This window comes from Coenobita brevimanus, chromosome 59, assembly GCF_032717465.1.
Source record: "Coenobita brevimanus isolate Jiangsu-jjx chromosome 59, ASM3271746v2, whole genome shotgun sequence".
Taxonomy (NCBI): Eukaryota; Metazoa; Arthropoda; class Malacostraca; order Decapoda; family Coenobitidae; genus Coenobita; species Coenobita brevimanus.
The window spans coordinates 29,398,153-29,422,526 of record NC_137012.1 but is presented as its reverse complement, the minus strand read 5'-3'; the positions used below and the strand labels follow the sequence as shown (position 1 = coordinate 29,422,526).

The 24,374-nt window shown below is 40.0% G+C and overlaps 2 protein-coding genes across 4 annotated transcripts in view; both read right to left on the bottom strand.

The window, feature by feature from the left end:
- Nca (neurocalcin homolog) overlaps positions 1-24,374 on the bottom strand; it is a 171,095-nt gene that overhangs the window by 15,583 nt on the left and 131,138 nt on the right. The gene's annotated exons all lie outside the window — the stretch shown is intronic.
- The window catches only part of LOC145402882 (neuronal calcium sensor 2), a 123,951-nt gene continuing 115,946 nt past the window's right edge, over positions 16,370-24,374 (bottom strand). The window contains exon 5 of the mRNA XM_080274790.1: positions 16,370-17,565. Coding sequence (XP_080130916.1) covers positions 17,383-17,565 — 183 coding nt within the window. The 3' untranslated portion in view covers positions 16,370-17,382. The remainder of the gene's footprint in view (positions 17,566-24,374) is intronic.

The window sequence follows — 24,374 nt, the reverse complement described above, 5'->3', positions numbered from 1 at the left end:
GAGAAACATACTGGCATCATTAGCTACTCCCACTGACAATACTACATGTTTCTAAATCTAACATGGACATCAAACCAACTCCTAAAATTTCAATTATATTTATTACTGGAAAAAACACAAGGTTTATATATATATATGAGTTTATAGTCCAACAAGGCCGGTGCAACCCATGTGAGATGAGGAGTGAGATGAGGGACAGAGATTGGGACAAAAACTGCTCACTTAGCTCAGGGAAACCTTGGTACTGAAGTCCAAGTTTGACTCTGGACTTGTGAAAATAATGGACTCTTTGAAGTGCTGTAACTGGGCTCCAAATTTGGCTGATGGGATTTTTTTTATAATTCTTTCCTCTTTTCAGCTTGTAAAAAAAATAAATAACTCAGTGCTCTGCCGAGAAGAGGTAAAAATCTGGCTCATGGGTGTGATAATTACCAAGTATTAGACTTAGCTCAGGTGTGGCTGTGACAATGATATACACTTCCCAAAATGTACTCAGTATATTATGAGATCATCATATCTAACTCAAAACATTGCAATAGTCTTTATGTTTAACCTGAAGCTGTCATAACCTATACTGCACCTTTAAAAATTCAACAACACTTAACTTGATGATAAACAATAAACATTAATCATAAACAGAAAATACAGTTACCGGTACCACTCATGGCCGACAGTCAACAAAAAATACTGACCCAAGACGCGACTGTCAATGTCTCACGGCATGAACTGCAGATAACACGGTACCTGAAGGGCCTAAGAGGGCTATCCAATTATCCACCATAATACTGCACACTTAATCACTGAAACACAGCCCCCGGATTGTTATATAATCAAACACTGCAGCAAAGCCCATCAACCACAGCACAAAATGTCATGGAAAAAACACCATAAATTTAAAGCACGGGCATATTGAGCACATCATAAAATCACAAGAAAATAAACAAAGTACAGTATATAATTTTAAAACAATAACATGAACCAAAGCACAAAACTTCATTTAAATAATCACAGTACAGACAGCCCTCGTAAGTATGAGATGTGCTTAAATTATTACAATTTTTTTTATTTTTTTATTAAGTGGTGAAACTGTAAACTAGACGAGTCAAGCAATTTTATCATTATCAGTAGAAATTTAATAAGCAATTATCTGTAACCTTCCATGGACTTAGTAAAAAAAAAAAAAAAAAAAAAAAAAGGCATGGGAAAAATAGTAAGTAATTTTCTTTAATCTACCATGGATTTAAAAATAAAAATAATAATAACAATAATAATAATAATAATAATAATAATTAATAATAATCTGAACTTACTGCATCATAAGTTTGACTGATCTGTGCCATATGTGGTCAAGAACGGAATTAACGATCTCAGCATCCCTGAGCAAAGTGTACAGTTTTCCACTCAATCTCCGACCCCGGTGAAGCCCGACATGCGAACCACAGAGGTTTAACTGTAGAAGAATCATACAATTCTCACTCAAGGAAAAGTTGTCTGTTGGGGATATAAAGCAATTTTGGGCCCAAATCAGGTCAAAACAGTTGTCTCCCTGGTCAACAACTTTTCCATGTGTGAGTACAATTCTTCATTTTCAACAGGACATAGCACTAATAGCAAGACACAGGTCAGTTATCTCTCAGCTGTGTTAAAATGCCCTCTTCTTCAGCTGCCCAGTGATGAGTCTTGGCCATAACATTTGCAGCTCAAGACTGTGAATGATGACAAAACATGTAGTGATTTGCAAAAAAAATTCCTTCTCCTAGTACAAAAGGTTTTAGTAATAGATTTGTCAGTGCTTGTGTTTCTCACCATGGCTCCTGTGGCCATTTTTAACTAATTCTATGGACCTTTCTAGGCATGAACAATCTCCCACATCTAGTTTCATTTAACACAGTACAGTACAGGATACAGTAAACAGTCATTTGAAATTCTGATACATTTAGAGCAACACTGCAACTTACTGATTATCACTACATTGCATTACTGTATATAATGAGTATTTACCTCACACACAGAGAATAAATAAGTCACACAATATGGAATACAGGCAAAACTAATCCCTCTAATTAAGCATTTCTCAATATACTGCAGCCCTCATTTGTGCTTTACATATAATTTGTACTCACAGTTTCAACATTAAATATCTGAAATCTGCAACAACCAATCCAACAGCAGAAGGATCCACCAGAGTTCACCCTTAATAAAATCAACATTCAGTGCAGGTATTCACAAACAACAATTCCAACAGACATTAAGGCGTGGGACAGAGGGCATTAACTTATGAAGTATTGCAATTAATTTTTTGGGTTTGCAACACCTATATAGATAAAGCATTTCCAGCTTCGAATGATGGTATACAGTAGTACTAGTGGCAGTGAGATAAATAAAAAATAAGAAATTAAAATAAAAGATCAAAATAATAAGGAAAAGGGAAAGTGTGAAAGTGAAATGTCACGATAATCGAATGCTGGTAGAAAGGAATAAGAAATAAAGGGAGAATAACTCTGAGACATTTTGCTGATAGAAAGTAAATTTGAAAACATAATAAAACCCAGGACAATATAAAATCTCAATGAGAAAGCAGAAACAGAAAATAATCAATTAAGAAGAGGAAGAGTAGAAAAGAGAGGGAAAAGAAAAGGAAGGATGGATAAGGAAAAAAAAAATGGGCAAGGATAAAGGGAAAATGCTGAGAAAAGGAAGGATGGGTGGGAAAATAACATCTCATCACTGGGCAGGCGATCTAACACTTAACGAGCAACAAAACCTGGACTGGGGTTTGCATGTCGGCCTCACCACATGCTGGATAGCTGCTTGGGTTGCAACTCTGGTCTACATGTGAGGGGGATATGGGTCTAGAAGCTACCTTTGGGGGCTACTCTTGGCCGCTCGTATCAGTAGTGACGGCGCAGACACTCAAAAATTGGGGGGCTCGAGGTTCTTAACAAAACTAGTCTAAGTGTTACATACAGAATTACTCTTTGAGCTAACTGGCTTTCTTCACCACTTTACATTCCTCATAATTCATGTCAGTATTATTTAACAGTATTCTGTAAAGAACTTGTCATCAGATGATCTGCAGGCAACTGAATTTCTCTTCACATTTTTTTCCACTGTTGCAAAAAATCATTCAAGTAGAGAGATCAGCACTGAAATAAGCAGAATAAATCTTTCAGTACATTTTTGCAAACATCTGGGTCTTGTGTATATAGAAAACAATATTACCCAGAACAACTGATCTCACCACTAGCTCAACTCTTGGAAAATTTATAGGCATCCACTGGCATCGAAAGGTCTTCAGTAATTTCTCTGAAGGTCACAGCACAGGTACACTCCTGTTTATGCTCCATGATAACCTGGTAATTTACTCCACTATACCTTAATGTTGTAATAATGATGAGAAAGGCTACTGAATGTTGACTATAACATTCAATTTGTGCTAAGGAAATAGGTACTGCTTAACCAAATAGGACATTACTGCAGACCTCTCGGTTGCAACAGCATTAAACAAAATTGGGCATAACTTGCACAAGATCATGGTATATTCACAGGTAAAGTCTATTTCAAATCAAAATTACTCTTGTGACTCATACTCTTTCACACCTGCCCATACTCCTTGACTCTGACGCCATCACTTGTAATTATAGTCCAGATTACAATTATGGTTACAGTATAAGTGAAGTTCAAGTGAAGGAGTATTGGCAAGTGTGGAGAGGTGCAATTTGTGTCCAAGAGTAATTCTAACTTCAAATGACTAAAGTTGTTACTCCTGACAAGCCCTCAGTACCAAACCATACCAAGAACCACCCAACTCTTCCTGGCAAAACAGCAACCAGAAAGTTGTTAAGTACTGACTGACACGGGGAACTACTGAAGACCTCCCAGGGTCATATTCTTGCTGGCATCAGAGGCCTTGTAGCACTTCTGTCTAAGCAATTTATTTAATATATTTCACCCTAATACAGTATTACTTTGTGTGCCATTTGTGCCTTGCTAAAATAAAAAAAAGTAACATTTTACCTTTATACCTTATGATCTTGTTATGCCTTTCTAATATTGACACAGCTTGCAACTGTAACACACAGCAGAATATTCAGAGGTGATAGTGAAAATAAATTGCTGAAGAAGGACATAAAGCTCTCAAGCCAGCGAAAATACAACCTTTAACCACAACAGTATCAAAACAAAGTTGGGCATAATTTTCAGAAGCAATGGCACATTCCCTTATCCTAGAGTATTATTTACAAGTATTACCATTTGTGCAGATTGTCTACTAAAAGTTGAGCCAAGCAAAGGCAAATCAACAGTATAATATCATGACTTTTTCTTGGACATGATCATCCTAAACTTTGTAATTACATGAGACACACCAAGAAATATTCAGAGGGAACAAAAAAAAAAATCATAGATCCTGCAATGCTCAACAAATCTAAGTCTAAATTAGCTTAAAAACTGGATAAGTGGTCATAAGTTTCATAATGCTCATCACCAATTTTAAGTAAAGTTACCATACACAGGCTGAGACTCAATTGGCTCACCGTGACAAACCGTAAATCAATGAATGTACCGTCTTACTCAAAGCTGACACAGATTATGGACCCTCCTAGCTTTTCAGGACCAAAGTCTTAGGTCTGCAATTCAGGCATACAATACAATAAATAGGCAGACTCAATTGCATTACAAACGTACATAATAAATGAATAAATACACTAATCATTCGTAAAATAAACACACATCTTATAGACCCAAGCTCCCTTAACTTCCTCTCTACATCAGAATCTTGGGTCCGTTTGGGTTAACAGGCCACGTTCACTAACTTCCAAAGAGGACCGCACTCATGCCACAGAACAGCTATATCACAGAAGGGTAGTTGGGGGCTGGGTAGGGGTGGATGGGGCTAGGCACGGAGTGGAGAGGGTAGGGTAGGAGGTGGTAGGGGTGAGCAGGGGGTAGTGGGGTGGCTAGGATGGGTGCCTGGTGCTAGAATGAGGCAAATGATAGCAAGATGGAGAGGCAGGAAGCAGGCAAGGGGCTCATTTCACTGATCAGTGAGGCTTAATGTTTTGAATTATGTTTCAAATAACTTTTAATGAATTCAGTGCCTTGACATCTCTTTCTATCTAATTTTTCGTACCTTCCGATCATATTCAGTCTCAGGGAGATCTCGTGTAGTGAAGGGTTTCATGAGAGTTGTTCCAAACCCTTTCAAAAGAAACATTTCTCCTAAAATGAATGCTATATAATGGTTAAGTGGTAGTAATGAGTATCTATAACAGAGATCAATGGACTGAAAGCATCCACCACTTCAGTGCAATGACATTCTTTTCACTAATTACCAGAAAAAAACTGGTCTGCTTTAATATATATATATACAGTATATATATATATATATACACTGGAGGGATCAGATATAGCCTTCATTAATCTCTTCAGTGTGAGTGGCCATTGCGAAGCAGACTTAACAGTTTTTGAAGGCAACATGAATAATCTCCAGACATCACCGTACTGAATGTGTTACCTACAGAAATGCAAGAATTACATTTTTTCTCATTATAGTACCAATTCCTGGACAACTTTCTGGTATATTATTGCTATTTGTGCATACCTATAATCCTATCTGTTTCAGTCAATAGTACAATAGTCCTTAATGATACACTCAAGTATTGTACAAGTGTTTCAGGGTTTATCTTTTTTGTGCTGATCTTGTGCTTAAAATGGCAGAGTTGTGCATCGTCATGAGGTACAATATTTTCATCTGTATGCTGTATTTGTATATGGAAAGAGTTAGAGATATGAATGTGCTCAGCAAAACCAAAATCTAGTCCCTCACTTAATTTTAACAATTATGTATCTGCTGTACATGAAATATGGATAGGAATGTACGGTTCAATGTGACAGATATTACTGTCCTGGGGCTGTATTTTTGTGGGCTTATAACAGCTCTTCCTTAGTGGTCTATTTAGTGCATTACATTTTATTACTGCCTTGTATGTTATTTATACAAGGAAGAGGGGAAGTGTGAAACTGAGGATGAGATGGAGGGATGGGGTGGAGAGGTATATGAGTGAGGGTAATGTGAGCTGAAGAGAGGGCAGCCTGATGGCAATGTACAGGGTGACATGGAAGTGATTATTTTGTGGCCACCCCTTCCAGTATTAAGGCATTTGGCTAAAGAGCTAAAGACAGACTGACATTAGTTATAGCTTTTTCCTAATGACACAGTATACATAAATTACAAAAAAGAGAATTTTAGTTGCTATATGCAGAAACAGACCATTGAGGAAGGGGTGCTAAGAAGTCTACATAGCATACAAAATCCATATTTGGTGTACACTTATGTCATATTTTCTGTTATCTTATGTTCACCTCTGCTGGTGGCCAAATGGGAGCTGTAGCCAGGATACCACACTGAATATAGGCCTGTTACTGTGGTGTGAAGCTTTTCCATGTTAGAGAAATAGCAGTCATTACGAACTATTCCTGATGCAGCCTAAATACACTTTGAATTACCACCTTATCACTGGACAATGGGTCTTTGTTCACTACGAAACCATAGCCTCCACCTCCCTTCAGCCCAGCGTAGGATTAGATGGTGAACAGAAACTATGACTCAGAACTGTACCCCAAAAAAATAAAAATAAAAATAAAATAATAATAATAATAAAATCTTCCCTGCCATCTCACTGGATGCTCATTCTCACTCATATCCTCTTTTCAGCATTTTTGTCTCACAGTCAATAGGTACGGTATCATCTTCCACGGTCTTCCCTCTCATCTCACTCTGAACTTTAACCCTCACATTCTTTTTGCCATCTGTTTTATCTTCCACGGGATGCTCAGTGACCCTGGCTTTGTATGCTGGGGGGGATACTGATTATTATTTTTGAGTGTATATGCGCTGAGCCCCTAATATGTTTCCAAAGCTAATTCCCAACTGTGCAATACTGTACCAACACAACAGTAAAAGGGTATCCAAATATGACAGCAGATCGTGTTCTTGGTGGCATAGGAGTCCTCATAACATCTATTCCTTAATGATTAATTTTGCACATTATACCCTCATATCCTCTTGTATGTTACTGGGGGGAGGAGGGGGAGACCAAGGATGAGAGGGAGGGATGGAATTGAGATATATATGGGAGAGGTTGGGTGTAAGTTGGAGGGAAGGCTGTCAAATGGCAGGGTGATTAGTTTGTGGCTACCCCTTACTGGAATAAGGTGTCTTACAATAACTAGATAGATATATGTTACTGAAGCAAGATATATCAATATTAAAAAGATACAGCTGGCATACAAGACAATATTAAGGTTATGTATGCAAAGACAGTCGCTAAGGAGGAAATACTAAGAAGCTTATGCCAGTGGGAATACACACCAGTGATACAAAATACTGTATTGTGGTACCTTGATGGGGTTACACTTTCCTAATTACATCATGGCACCGAAATAACATGAAAATGATAGTACCCAGACAACGACATACCTGTACACTGGGTAGGCTCGGTGTACACTGCAAATGTTTTCAGAATATCAACAAATGTAAACAAGGAACCAGGTTTTCTATGTTATACCCGATAACTCCTACTGTCAAATGAAAGCTTTTTATTTTAATCTGGCCACCAATAGACAATTCTCTTCATCTTATAAAGAATCACTGTTGGTGAAAGGGGTTATTGTAGGATCAAATTTGAAAACCTTCCATCGAAGTAATAAAAAGTGCTTAGTGTCACAGTACTGAGAATAAAAGTCATCAGATTAAAGGAGTTATGGCAAAACATAGACTAAATCTGGCCTCTCCTCCACATCAATTTCTTCAAGCCAGCTGCACACTAATAATGTACCAGTACCCAAACACTGACAGTACGATAATGTAGTAGATCAATGACAGTCCAGTGCCTACAAAAATGACGGTGCTGAGGTACCCGAGCAATAGTAGCAAGGGGAGGAAGGGGGGGGGTCTAGCCTCACAATGGGGTGATGTGATTCGTGTTTCTCTTACGCCTAAACAATTTTGATGAGCTGACATTTCTATGGTAATGGTAGAGTGACAAAATTTTCAGTTTTCAAAGTACAACATTGGGTAGCTACATAAAGTTGGGATTCTACAAATACTTCCAACACATTTAAATCCTTTCAGTTCTGCTCTGAATTAGATTATTTTATTCCGTGCTCAGTGTGAATGCAGTGAAAAGACAGCATACACTCATAATTTAACACTACAGTACATCTAAATTTAGGCTTGTGCTGTGTATACAGATGGAGAGTACAAATGGCAAGGGAAGTGGTATGTCATGGGAGGGGATGGAAGATTGGATATGGTTTTGGTGCAGTAAGTAAGAGAGACAGACAGATATATAGATACACAGCCAAGTATGTTTGTGTGTGTGACTTTAAGAATTCCATCATCATCATCATCATCATCATCATCATTCAATAATATATAAGGAGTATTTTGTGACCACAGTACAGTAGTAATGTCTGAGACTATGGTGGCCTTTCTTGAAACTGATAGGGCATAACTTGCAAGCTTGTGTACAGCAATCCATGCAGCTTATGTCAATTATCATGATTTTGGAGCTCAAATTCCTACTGTACCTGTATAGCACAACAGTGGACTGCTTTTCTGTAATTTCGACATTGCAGTGATCAGTAAAGATGCTTGACTACTCAGAAGGCTCAGCAATGGTAAAAATCGTAAAGATTTCAAAGTTATAGAAGTGACCTTATGCCAGGTACCCAACAACTGCATCAAGAAGGTGTTTACAAGTTCAAAGCACTGCACTATGCTGGTCAACAAATAAGTACCGGTACCACAGTCCACATTATAAGAAGGAATGCTTCAAATGTCAAAACTGTTCCACAATCAACTGTGACATGTTCTAAACATAAGAAGGAATGCTCAAAGGTGAATGTTACTCCCTTAATCGAGTTTAAGTAATAATGTAAGGGGGAATGACAGTTTATTATTTCTGCAAAAATTAAGTGTTAAGTAATGTTAACATAAAGAGGAATGTCCAAAAGTTCCAGACTATTCCAAAGATCATTTTAAGTACAGTACTTGTAATTTAAACTTCAGAAGGAATGTTTGATAGTTTAGAATTTATACAGGTGAGTGTGAATATTTTAAACTTACTGTACGAAGAAATTTTTGAATGTTTAGAAATCATAAAGTGAGTTAGGAAATTTTAAACTTAGGAAGGAATGTTTGAAAGTTTATAATTTAAACAAGTGTGTTAGAAAATGCTAAACATAAGAAGGAATGTCTGAAAGTTTAGAATTTATATGAGTTAAGAAATTTTTGACTCAGGTAGGAATGTTCAAAAGTTCAGAGTTTATACAAGTGAGTTAGGGAACTGAGTACAGAATAATTGAGTTAAAAAATGAAAGCCTGTTCTGCCACACAAAAATTCATGCTTGATATAGTGAGGGGAGAAACACAGCTACCTGGGGTGCACATTCTTGTCAATTAAGAAAGTTCCTTAGCACCTATTCCTCGGTGATTTACTCTGCATACTACGCATTTATACTGCCTTGCTTTGTATAATAATGACACAGCTTGCATGAACAACATACAAGAGAATTTATTGTTTTTTACGTTACTTCTGCTTTTCCGGTAATGTCATAGATTGCATACATAACATACAAAAGAATATTAATGTGCCATATGCATAAATAAACTGGTAAGGAAGAGGTGTTAGGAGGCTGCCTAAACTGATGAACTATGAACAATGGAATGCTGGCTTAGTGAACAGATATCACCCAGAGGCATCACAAAATTGAACAAAACATAGACAGAATGAGCAATAAATTACTGGAAGCTCCCTTTGCATTATACAGCCAGTTCGCATTATAACAGAATACTGTACAGAATTTCAAAATTTTTTAAGTAGAATAGTTATCATGAATTGGGGGGAGTTTTTGAGTATCAGCTTCACAGTTAGAGTAAGGTTTGTATTCTAGGTGGTATAGAAGAGTTTGTAGCACCTGTTCGTTAGTGACTTATTTTGTATATCTTTAACAGTTTCTTTTGTGTTATTTACTCTGTATGCTTTAAGATGAATATACCATTGTTTGTATCAATAACATAGAGGAGGATATTGAGCTAAAATGTGCAGAATAATTACACCTTAATAATCTCTTGCTATGTCATTTACTGTATGTACTTTATGCTGATACAGTTCATATTAGTGACAAAAATGAGGTTATTGAACTGTTATGTGCAAAATAAACTGCTAATGAAGTGATGTTAAGAAATCTCCAAAACCACTTAGAATATGACCCTGAAACTTAAATTACTTTTTTTTTTTTTTTCCTTTTACTGAAAACTTAGGAGGAAAATAAAAAATAAAAGGAACGCTGTAATGAGGACTGACTGTGCTGAGTTTAGCTAATGCTCTGGGTGCTCCTTTTAATAAACCTATGAAAATAAACCTGTTAAACACACTTTAAGTATAACAGTTAATTATCAAAACAATCACTGGCATAAACTACAAATATAAACTTCATAAAACATGAGAAACAATCAAACAGTTAACTTTTGCAATTACTTCTCTGACACCTTATATCATGGGAGACAGAATGAGATAATGAGTACACACACACACACACACACACACACACACACACAAACACACACACACTGACTCAGCTAGGCTCTGAGACACATGTTCAATCTAATCACATTTACAATGGAAGCTGCACAGAGGGAAACCTTTAATCCCTTCATTACAATGACATATTTTTTAGTTTATTCTTGTTACCTTGAGGCAGTTTTGTTTAGCTTAGGAGAAACTTTCAGAACTGGAAGGATTAGATGCATCCGACAACCCTCAGTACAAGCAGTTTCCCCAAGAGCTGCATACAATCATGGGGAGGTAGAAAAAAAAAAATGCTATACTATACACCATTGGACTGAAAGGTTGTTTATCATACAGATGCCTATCATGGGTAGAAAATACAGCTGCTGATCATACACACCACCTAAACCAATCTGCTACCATGGCATCAATTTATCATTATTCCTGCTACCACCAAACGATTTTATTCAATTTAAAGGAGTCCTCATAAACTGAAACACTTAAAAACATTGTATACTGCGGGAGTAGCAGTCTCTAATACCCCTTCATTGACAGCTCATCCTTAAAAAGAAATATAATAGCCTGGCAACAGCAGGAATGAAATAAAGAAATTGTCATCACACAGAAGGGGTTAAGGTTTCTCACGATGCACGGATGAATACAAAATGCCAAATAACCCACTGAGCCCGGGGATGCCTTTTTCATTTTAGTCTTGCCTGATAATTTTCTTCAGCTTAGGACAGACTTTTTGAATGACAGGGGTTTTATGTAGCCTTAGTAAACCCCATCAATATGAGAGGCCTTTCCTAAGTTCAATAAAATGATCTGGTAACACTAACAGTAGTAGTAGTAGTAGCTGCAACCCTTGGCTCACCTGAACATGAACCTGGTGGAATGGAGGCTGAAGTTGCCCCTCTTCCACAGTTTGCAAACTTCCATTTGGGGGATTGGGAAGGGAATGAGGGATGTTTGTATACCCAGGTAGCTCCACCACCCAGTCATATTGGTGCCACCCCATGAAGGTGTCCCTCTCTGGCAGCAGCAAGGGTAAAGGAAAAAGTACATCATGAGGGTTAAGGGGATTTACAAGCTTGCCTTCCAACCTGTAGTAAACACTTCGTTCAAGCTGACTCACAGTTTCCTAAAAAAAATAAATCAATGGATGAGATTAATTAAAAGACAATACAGTTTCCTTGATACATGATACTTTGAGATGAATTAAGAGACAATACAGTTTCCTCGATACATGATAGTTGGAGATGAATTAAAACACCATGTACAATATATTATTCTTGATACATAATAGTTTCCTAAACACTCTACTGAGGTGTTGAAAGCAAACACACTTCTCTGTAGCATTCAGTTACACAAGTACTGTACTGTACAAACCACTCAGTAAATGCACATTACAAGAAAGCTTTTGGCTGTGCTTTTCCTGCTAACCAGGGGCTAAATCCACAAACATGCTTATGGTCACCTTCGTCATAATCGTTTTACATGAAAGACCAAGACAGAGAGTGTACAAACCTCCCATAACTCTTGTTCTTCCTGTAAATCAACATCTGAGTTATGACACAGGGTTATTCGGAACTTTGTCTATGGATATGAGCCATGGTTATTAAAGCTGCCACAATATGAATAAAATAGAGACATCAAAGAAACATAACAAAGATCCCCCATTTTCAGCCCATCAATATTATAAGCAGTGCTGTCATGGTAATGGTTTTCTTGGCCATATGCTGCTCTCACCACAACCAATACCAGTGCTGTATTTAACATTCTGCAAGGCTGTAATTATCAGTACATATTGCATCTGGAAGTGATAAAAGAGAAAATTTTATCCTGATAATAAATTAATGTAAAATGAATTGCACCTGTGAATGGCGAAACATGTACAAACAAAAACTTTTTAGTCAATACGTAATAAATTCTATAAAGAGCAATCACTGCACTAAAAACGTTTACCATTTTTCTTCATAATAACAGTGGCTGCCATTTCAGGTTGAGAAAAAACATAACAATCACACAGTGTTACCATTAATATGATCTGGCTCTACATCTTAAATATCATGGAGTACCACCATGTACTGCCATTTACCAGAGAGCTCAACCACCAAACAGTGGTTACCATTCTAAATGTTGTGTAAATGTTCAGGATTCTAGGTAGGATATACACAGCAGTGGTATCATGCTAGTAATACAGTACAAGAGCTGAACATGTCAACTGTGCTAAAGCTTGCAGTGATCAGAATATTTACTGAATCTTGCAAACCATCAATAAAACTTTTTAAATAATTTTACTGGAAAATGCAACATACTGTATATGTATATCTAAATAAATATTTCACTTAATTTTCCTGCAACCAAGCATAACAGCATATAACTACTGGTATCCTCTTGCTCATTTGGTGCTCCTGATATAGTAAAGTGGGTATAAGACATATTAAAATGGGTAAAGACATATGGCCACACTTGCCTTTCTCCCATTACAGCACTGTCTATAAGTATTTTGGTGATATTATCCAGGTTACCACACTTTTATCCATTGCTTCAACTCACATTAAGTAAACAAGAATACAGAGACTGAGTATTTGCTGTACTACTACAGTATATTGTATCTTCTATTTCAAAATGCATACAACAAGTTTTAGCTACCGTATATACCATACTGCATTATCAAAAGTATCTGAATGAATTTTCATGCAAAAATTGTGTGTATTGAAGCTATTTTCTTACTGCATGTGTATGAGTTGTGAGCTGAGATATATTATTTCTTATGGTTAAAAAGTATTGGTAACTGTATAAATGACATCCTTAAGCTTTATAATGTCTCCATTAGCTTAAGAGTAACTTTTGCAGCACATCGGCTTAAACAAAACATTATGTACGACAGCCTTCATTTACATGTTAATCTTCATTTATCATCAATGCCCTTTCTTTGGCAACCTGTAAGTTATTAAACTGACATAATGCAGTGCCATTTGCTGCATATTTCCTTTACTGCAATTACTCTGCAACTCCTTCATAAATCTCTAAAGAAAACCACAGCTGGCTTCAACCCTTCACAATGACGATATATTCTGTTTTACTGTTGCTACCTTTTGATGACATCCACCTTAAGAGCAACTTTTCAAACTGGGGATGGTCAGATACAGCCTGCAGTAACCTCTCCAATACGAAAGAGCTTTAAGTTGAATCTGGATGTAGCAAGAATAAACTCTGAAAACACATCGCTGCTGTAAAAGAATCAGCACAGTATATGACTGCAATGGGACTCGCTGTGTTGAGTGTAAAACAATTATCACTCTACATTTCTATTTACAGAGGAGGGATCTAAACTTAAGTGGTCAGTGGCGGGACTCAATTAGCGGAAAACGGTGTGGGCCGGACTTTTAAAATTTAGTGCCAATCAGAAATTGTCCACCATGAGAAGTCTGTGCATGCTACTGTCTCCCCATCTCTCCTGCCACCTCTCCCTGCATACTGCATTCTTTCTCTGTAATACCCTCTTATTTTCCTTTTATGTGTAATCCCCTCTCTTCTGCTCCTGCCTTCTCTCCCTGCACACTGCTTTCTTTCTGTGTAATTCCCTCTCTTTTCTCCCTGCATATTTTTCTTTTATGTGTACGTGTATTCCTCCTCTTCTACTCCTATTTTTCTCCCTATATACTTCATTATATGTTATTCTTTCTCTTTTCTCCCTACATGTTTTATTTCTCCTTCCTGTGTCATCTTCCCTTTTTCTCCCTACAGAGAAAAGCATGGAGAGTCACCATTAGGTGACCAAGGCTGACATATGCAAGCACGTTGGAGCCATGAAAATGAAACAATATATCCCATGTGTAATCCCCTTGCATCTCCTCCTGCCTCCTTTCCTCATATACTGCTTTTTTTCGATATCATCTCTCTTTTCTTCCTACATATTTTCTAAGTCCATGCAATCCTCTCTCTTCTAATCTTTACTATCATATCATCCTTCCTCCATTCCTTTCTACATTTCATCACACTGCATCTACTAACCACAAAGTATTAGATGATAAATCTGTTTAAACAAGACAAACAAAACTATTGGTGTTGTATGTATTGCACTTGTCTTTCGTTACTGTTTTCATTTCGTCTCATTTGTCATCCTCCTCCCTCTACTCCTTCTCTGACCTCCTTTCTCTCTCTCTCTCTCTCCCCATCACTCACTATTTTCCTCCATTCTCTCGTGTAAACTGTGCATTGGACCATTCCTCCCATGCTCTTCCAACACTGACTATGAATACCCTTGCTGTCAAGGGTGGTAAATATGAAATCCAAACTGCTGTCTGCAGTGCATTAGTCATCTCTTGGCACTATGCAGCACTTACCATATTTCAACATGGTAAGCGGCCTATACATAATTCATCCTCCTCCAGCTCTATACTGTATGTAGTTGTCTACACAACATTCATCACTTCTTGGCTCTATAAGCAGTTGCTTATATAACATTCATCATATGATGACTCTATACACAGCTGTCTACACAGCAGTCAATGCATCTCAATTTTATATGAAGTACAGTGGCCTATACATCATTCATCTATACATTTAAACATCATTCATCATCTTTAGGCCAAATATGCACAGGCTTGTCAAGGTGGAGTTGGACTAAAGACCAAAAGTGCGGCTCCTGAGTGTGACTGGTATTGCTGGAACTGAGTGACTGGCACGCTGGCAGAAAATGAAAACCGAAACCTTCAAGATTATGGCTTTGTGACTCATCGTCTCTGCGACCAACATCAACACTGTGCGCTGTGTTAAAAAGATGCTGAGAGGCTAAATTTCCTATGACTATAAACGAACTTGATGTTGGTTTGGGGTTTCATAATCCTGGACATGAACCAACTTCATATTGGCATTGGGAAAGATTATTCATGAACTGGGTTAATCTCTGTGACTGGACATAAACTTCGTAGTGGCATTATGAGGGTCAGATAATGTCTGCTATGGCTGGAAATACAGAAGCTGCATTAATTACACTAATGCTGTGTCATCCCATCAAAAGAAGATGGAAAATGGGTGAAAGGATGGTCGCTTATTCACAACGGATCACGGAGGAAATATGAAGGACCACGAAAAGATCGCGGGTGAGAATGGTGGGCGTATGGCTACTCTAGTTCATATATGACAACATGAGCCTTAAAACTGCACGATCTGGTGTTTACTTTCCCAGTGTGTGGGCCTCCCAACGTCATCCTCAGAACACCAGGGTAATGCATATCAACAGTACCTACAGGCGGATCGTTGTAAATGACTATTAACATCACACTCACGCAAATATTCAACCTACCAGTATTTATTGGTGTATGGACCAAAAACCATGGGAGATATATGCAACAATTGGCTCTTTTAAAAGTTTGCAAAGTTTAGGGTTATCATAAACGAACTACATTTAAACTCTATTGTTTCCCCTTACCAGTGTGCCGCAGCAAACGATAACGATCACGCTCCAACTACTTCAACGTCTTTCCATACCATATGTGGCTCCGATCGTTCCGTTTTTTTTTGTGCATTTGGGATAACCTCACAGCTAACAATTAAAGGAAGAAAAGTCTACATTCACCTACATTCTACAAAGTCAGAAAGTTCCCACATTTAAATACATAATTATCAGTGTCTTTTGGTCTACCTCGCATTCTGTGCTAAAAGAGTTAACATACGGATATACCAGAATGAGAAAAATGTCGAGTTTAATGATTACTTTAATAGCGCCACATTACACATAGAAAAAACCTTTGCTAAGAGGCTCATATATAAACTATACCCTGACCCTCATATCTAAATGCATGGGAATATCAATAATACACTAAGCTACTCATATGAATCATCAACGTCGTATCATTTACACGGTACCGTATATTTATATATATATATAATTCTTTCAGGACCCTAATGTTTACAGTTTGCATATTCAAAATGACTACGGACTCTTAAAATTATCCTTCTGGTTCCTCGCAAGCCTCGTTCACTATCTTCGCAAATGGCTTCTTAGGATTACAGACAGTTGGTGAGAGGGACTGTCTTGGACTAGGGTAGCAACTGGAGAAATTATTTTCTGTGCTCATCCCGGATACAAGAAAGGCGAAGAAAAACTTTGTTTTTATGTGCAAATGTGCATGCTTGTGTACACGTATGTGGCTGTACATGTGTCTATGTCTGTGTGTATGAGTGTATGTGTGTTTATATATGTGGCTGTGTATGTGACTATGTGTGTGTTAATGTACTTGTGTCTGTGTCTATGTACATTTGTGTGTGCTAGTGTATGTGTGTCTGTGGGTGTGCATGTGACTGTGTGTGTATGTGCAAAGTATACTTGCATGAGGCCTTCAAGTGTGTGTGCATATTTTACCAGTTTCGTACTCTCTTCACACAGTCGCTAAGGTAAAAATGTTCTACTTCCGCTACTGAGACTAATGTTTGCGATTTACAATAAAGAGATGTGTAGACTCCTGGGCATACAACAAATCCAGTATGAGCACACAGGAGCAAGCAGTAGGTCACTCTACTTGACTCCACCTCGTGGGAGCAACAAAAGAATTCATCCTATCCATCCACATACCCAAACAACATCTCAAGTGCCTCGGGGGATTAAAGAAAGGAGAAAGAAAAACAAAAAGGATCGTTCCACCAAGGCTTTCGAAAGATATCCTGAAATACAAACCAAAAGTCGGCTTGCGTCCTTTCCCCTTCCGAGTCCCAAAGCTACACAACTCAAGTCTAGCTCAAACTAAACACCAATAGTCATCCTCTCGGAACAAAAAAACAAAAAAAGATGCTGCAACTTTTAAGCTCCCGGGGTAAGCATCTTTGACAATTCTTCGTCTAGCAAACATCCCTTGAGGAATTCCTCCTGAGTGAGATTGCCATCATTATTCTCATCCATTTTCGAGAAGATGGCCTTGGCTCTCTCCTCGGCACTGTCTGCAGGTCGGCTGGCAGAGTTGGTGCCCAGCATATCGTAGATGGCCTGTGGGAAAGTTGGCAGTATTAGATGGGAGGGGGGGGGGAATGACAGCACTTCACTACATGCTTAATGATGTTATACTCCTTTTTACTCTAACTTGGCCTAAAATTGACACCTCTCCATCTTGAATGCCTGGCTGTAACAATGATTAAGCACTACAATATGATGCTAGTCATGAAAAGGTGCTATGGAAAGTATGTAAAGCTGAAGTATTGCATCACTGTGCCATCAAGCTATGTGTAACTAGCAACAAAAGGACAAAAATCTTGGCCAGTTTACACACTAACATACTACATAACATAATAATAAATACCATACCACTACACCACACCACACCAAGGACTACTTAACCATACCACATCAAACAATAACAACATACCTCACTGTCATATACTACACACTACATGATACTGCACACCTCACACCAACATACATCACATAATACTACATATCTTACTACCACACTGCATCACACATTGCCTTCACACCACACCACACCATGCTACACACAACAGAACTTCACACCAAAAAGAAAGAAAAAAGAAAGTGAAAAAACGAAAAAAATGTTGCTCTTCTCATCTGCAGCCAAAAATTAGACATCATAGGAAAACGGCAGGTATTTTTTTCCCTACTCAAGTCTTCGTCAATCAAGAAACGTAAAGTCAGCGATCATTCAACCTCTCTCTCTCTCTCTCTCTCTCTGTGGTGTGTCTATCATAATTTCATAATCTGTTCTTACATTTATTCCTCTAATCACATTCATTTTTCTGTTTCCCCCTCCTCTCTCTCTCTCTCTCTCTAATTTCATAATCTATTCTTACATTTATTCCACTAATCACATATTGTATTCATTTTTCTGCTCCTCTCTCTCTCTCTCTCTCTCTAATAGCAGCGTGTGGTGGGGCAGAAAATGGGCCTCAAAATTGGTGAATGGACTCCGGGTCTCTGTTCATCCTATTTTCCACTTCATTCACCCACTTGCTATAATGCCTCGTCCTCTTACCTACGAAAAAAAATAATTGTCTTTTTTTAAGCAGGGAAAATTGTCTTACATATGAAAAAATCTATATCTTTTTACGAATGCCCTAAATATTGTTCTCTTTTTCAACGTCCTCTTACCTATGAAAAAATAATTACTTTTTTTTATGCAGGGGAAATTGTCTTACTTGCAAAAAAAAAAAAAAAATTCACTCACGACCTTCGAAACAAAAAAAATCGCTAAATTTTTTGCGCTTGTCCTCTTAACTACAAAAAAATAAGAGATGGATAAACTGATATAGATCGATAAATAAATAGATAACTGATAATTATATTTAGCTCCGACGTCCTTAAAGACAAAGAAAAGAAAATTACCCCTAACCTATCTATCAATGTCTGTCTATCTAACCATCTATGAGTCTATCCATCAAGAATATCCCTTCAAGACAGACACACTTCGAAATTACCCTCAGTCCATCCATCTACCTATCTATTTATCTAACTATCCTTCTGTCTATGTCTAACCACTCCAGTCTACATATCCATCAAGAAAATCCTTTAAAGACAAGCGAAGAAAATGAAATTACCTTCAATCCATCTATCTAACAATCTGAGTAAAAATATCACCAAAAAAATCCCTTCAGGACAAAAAGAAATCACCTTCATTCCATGTCAATTTATCAATCCATCAATCTGCCTGTCAATCCACCTACCCATCTCAGAGTCTAATATCCACCAAGGAAATCCCTTAAAGGCAGAGGCAAAAACAACGCACCCATCCCGCCAGGCCAAACACAGCCATTTTGAAATTTAATTAAGACACAAACGTCGAAGAGGGAAAAAAAAAAAAAAAGACGAAAAAATAAAAAACCCGCGCCAGAACGAGTGTTGACAGATGCACTCGAGCGAACTGAACGAAGTAATTAGAAGTCCATCAGCAAGGGATTTTTTTTTAAGTTTCCCCTTTTATTCGTTCATTTTTTTTAAAGTTCCCCCTTTCTTTCGTCGTTTTTTTCTTATCGTACTGAGAGATTAAGGAAAAGTTTAGAGGTACAGATAAAAAAATGAATAAAAGATAAGCACACACACACACACACACACACACACACACACACACACACAGGGGGGAGAGAGAGAGAGAGAGAGAATGATAAGTGGAATTTTATTGCATGTACTACTATTAATAATTCTCTCTCTCTCTCTCTCTCTCTCTCTCTCTCTCTCTCTCTCTCTCTCTCTCTCTCTCTCTCAGCACTGGAGATTTGAGAGACGGCAATTTTAGGCCAAGTTAAAGTGAAAAGCGTATACCTTATATTATGTAAATCTAAGTATATTGTGTTAGGTTGTTATACAGAGAGGTTAGATTAAGTTAGATTAAGAGATAAATCCCTGTTCACTGGCTAATCCCTCCCTCCTCCTCCTCCTCCTCCTCCTCCCCTCCCCTCTCCTCCCCCTCCCCCACCTCAACTTCCTCCCTCAACCAATTTATAAGTTACCCGGGTCTCATCCTGTCATGACCTGCACACACACACACACACACACACACACACACACACACACACACACACACACACACACAGGATAAATCTAGCCATGTTAAGGTAGGGTAGGGAAGCTAAAAGGTCAGATAAGTTTGTGGCAAGGTAGGGTAGGGTATATCAGGTCAGGTGAGGTCAAGTTAGATAAGATATTGTTAGGCCAGGGAAAGTGAGGGTGGATTAGATTAGGTCACTGTTAGATTAGGTCAGGAGGTTAAGTAAAGTCAGGTTCGAGGTAGGGCACAGTGACCTCTCTCGACCCTACCTAGCCCACAAGGTCAGGACTCCCAGTTTACTAGTTTACCTCTGTTTATCTATTGGTCTATCAGTCTCGGTATATATCACTTGTACCGTAATGACCTCTGCAATGCCACGCGCCGGGGTGGGAGTGGGTGGGTTTGGATATGGGCGGGTGTGGATGTGGGAGCAAGTGTAGGTGGGGACGGGCGTGTGGGTGTGAATTTGGGTGGGGGGCGAGAGGGAATGTGTATGAGGAAGGGCGTGGGAGTGGGTGTGGATGTGGGTGTGGATGTGGGTGGGTGTGGGAGCAGGTGTGGGTGTGAAATGTGGATGCGGGCTGGTGTGAGTGCCAGTGTGGATGTGTGCGGGCAAGTGTGGGTGCGGGCGGGTGTGTGTGGGTGCGGGCGGGTGTGTGTGGGTGCGGGCGGGTGTGTGTGGGTGCGGGCGGGTGTGTGTGGGTGCGGGCGGGTGTGTGTGGATGCGGGCGGGTGAATGTGCGGGCGGGTGTGGGTGCAGGCGGGGGGTAATGAGGGCGGCCGCACAGCCCCAGCGGGAACTAATTTCATTAATAGCGGCAGGAAATGGTGGGGGAGGGGGGGTTGGGGTGGTGGGGTGGAGGGGGGCATGACAGGACCTCCCCTCGCCTTCCTTCCCCTCACCCAAGGAGCCTCACTGCCTTACTATCCTTGTCTTAGCATTACCTTGTTATTACCCAGCCTCTGACACACACTCCTGGCCTTTGGTTCCTTCTTCCTTGCATTAAAAAAAAAAAAAAAAAACGTATGACCAGTAGGTAGGCTGATTTTTGCACTTTCCTTCATATATCCGTCTTACCTTTCCCTACCTCAATCCACGTTCTCACTTCACCTTAACCTTTACCTCACCTCACCGCACCTCACTCCACCTCACCTCGGCGGCTTATCGATTACATATTGATCACCAACGTCATGAACACCACCCGCCCTGCCCAGCCCTGCCCTTCCCTGCCCTGCCCTGTCCTGTCCTGCCCTGTCCTAGCCTGCGGGTCAGATAGCCTCCCCTCAGGCATATGGCAGAATACAACCGACAACTAACAAGCGTAACACAAGCTTAGGAGGGATCAGGCTGCTGTAGGAAAGTATAGCTTAATTTGCCTTGGTTAATTGACTTACGCTGGTAACATGTGGGTAGGGGAGGGGAGGGGAGGGGAGAGGAGAGGAGAAAACAGGAGAGGAGAGGAGGGGAGGGGAGGGGAGGGGAGAGGAAAGGAGAGGAGAGGAGAGGAGAGGAGAGGAGGGGAGGGGAGGGGGGGAGGGGAAGGTAAGGCAGGATAGGGAATAGCGTTGTTTTGTTACCTCAGGCTACTTAAAATATGTTGGGAGTACGGTAAGGTAGGGTAGGGTAGGGTAGGGTAGCGTAGGGTAGAGTAGGGTAGGGTAGGGTAGGGTAGGGTAGGGTAGGGTAGGGTAGCGTTGGGTTGGGTTGGGTTGGGTTGGGTTGGGTTGGGTTGGGTAGGGTAGGGTAGGGTAGGGTGGGGTAGGGTAGGGTAGGGTAGGATAGGATAGGAAATTGCATTGGTTAGTTATCTCAAAGTTAGTTACATTATGCTAGGGTACGGTAACGTGGGACAGGGTAGGGTAACTTAAGATTAGTTTAGGGTTGGTTAAGCTGAAATTTATTAGAGGTTAACTTAGGTTCGGGTGGTTGTGCTCAGTTAAGTTCAATTTCCACAGGCTTAGGTTAAGGTAGAATAGGCTGGCATGGTGTGGCCTTAGTTAGGTTAGGATTGCGCCTAATCTAGTGAGGTGAGAGTTTGTTAGTGTTAGTAGGATTCTGTCAGGTTAGGCTAGGTGTAGTTGTAGTAGACTTGGTTGGATTGGGTTAGGTTGGATTAGGTTGGATTTAACATAGTAAGGTTTTGTCATGTTTGGTTAGACTAGCGTGGATTAGGTCGGCAAGGATGAGGCTGGATTAGGTCAGATTACATGCGATCATCATTAACAGCTGATACGGCCTTATCAAGATGGCATTAGCTGATAGGTATAAATTAGCTACCCCTGCATTCTGCCACTTGACACATAATATCTGTGTGTGTGTGTGTGTGTGTGTGTGTGTGTGTGTGTGTGTGTGTGTGTGTGTGTGTGGAGACAAAGTGAGATGGAGGTGAACGTAATAACAGGTGGAGGTTTGAATTTATGGGAACAGTAATGAAGGGCTTGGTGGACTGAGGGAGGGAAATGAAAGCCTCTGTGCAGTTATCGATAACATGTATTCCCTGCAGTGCGCTAGGGACGATCGCCTTCACGTGGTGGCACTGATAGGGTGGTGGAGCTGCTGGGTACACAAAGGTCCCTCTAAGTTTAACTAGCTTGCAGTCCACTGTGTTCACGTTGAGATGAGCCTGGGGTTACTACTACTACTACTACTACTACTACTACTACTATCCCGGGGTACTTCTTTTTCAACTATTCTACCTCACGTCAGATATGCATTCAGCCTAGATCCCGTATTCTCTTCGATTAAGGATGGTCCCTACCCTATCCTACCCTACCCTATCCTATCTTACCCTACCCTACCTACCCTACCCTAACCTAACCTATCCCAGTATAACGTAAGCAAATCCACCTTGCTGTACCCTATCCTACCCTAACCTAACCAAACCTACCTTACCCTACCCTACCCTACCCTATCCTACCCAACCCTTCCCTAATCTCCACACCACCCACATCCGGGGCTCAATCCCTTGCACCGTGCAATGCCGTGGTGTCAACAAAATGGCGTCAGGTGGAGGGGGGGGGGCAATGAGGGCAAGACAGCCAGGTGCCAGTACCTTTAAAAATGGCCGCGGGGAACTACCAACACACACCTTAAAGTTAGGCAGGTGCTGAGGACGGTGTGGGGGTGTGTAGGCAGATGTGTGGGGTAGGTGTAGGGTTAGGTAGGGGGCAGGTGTGGGGTAGATGTGGGGGGAGGTGTGTGGGTCGGTGTGGGGGGAGGTTTAGGGTTAGGAAAGGAACAGGTGTGTGGGGGAGGTGTGGGGGGAAGTGCGTGGGGGCAGGTGTGGGGGGGAAGTGTGGATGAAGGGATAGACGCACTCAGAGGATAGGTGTGGGGGGCAGGTGAGTGAACAGGTGTGGATGGAGGGACAGATGCAATTAGAAGAAAGGCTGGTGTATTAAAGACAGATTGAAAGAGACAGGCAGACAGTTAAGATAGAGAGAGAGGCTGAAAGGGTGAGGAATGGACTGATGGAAGGGTAGATGGCTAGACATAAAGGAAAGACTGGTACAAATATAGAGGGATACACAGAAATAAATAGGTAAACGGATAGATATAGAGGGAGAAAGGATGTGAGGGATGGATGGAGGGATCGAGATGAAGGGAGAAGGGGAATGTAAACAGATACAAATACAAAAAGGGACAGGTAGAGAAATGAGATTAGGCTGGTGTGGGTTACGGTATGAATGAGAGAGAGAGAGAGAGAGAGAGAGAGAGAGAGAGAGAGAGAGAGAGAGAGAGAGAGAGAGAGAGAGAGAGAGAGCCACGGTGTTACAGGTGCGAGATTAAATTACAACAGGTGACCACACTAAGCAAATTTGGCGGGAAAAATGGAAAGGAAAAGTCAGCAGCAGTTCCGTGATTTTTTAATTCAGAATTTTGGTTATTTTTTATTCTACATTTCACTCAGTTCTTTTTATTCTACATTTTATTAACTTCACTCTGTTCACTTCAAATTGGCTTAATATTGCCCTCTCTCTCTCTCTCTCTCCATCTTGAATGCTGAGATGTAACGATAAACACTAGAATATGTATGCCAGTCACGAAGAAGTGCTGTGGGAAGGAGGCTGAGCGATATTTTCCGAATCTGGCACTGAGCTAGGTGAAATAAGCTGCAAATGGACGAAACTCTTACCCACGTTAAAGTGAACGAACTACAGGCGCTAATTCTCGTCCTTTGGCAGCTTATTTCCCGTCGCTCAGTGGCAGAATAAGACAATACGACTCTGCATCTTTCCCGTAGCACTTCTTCGTGACTAGCACCATACTCTAGTGTCCAATCTCTTGCTATAGGCCAGG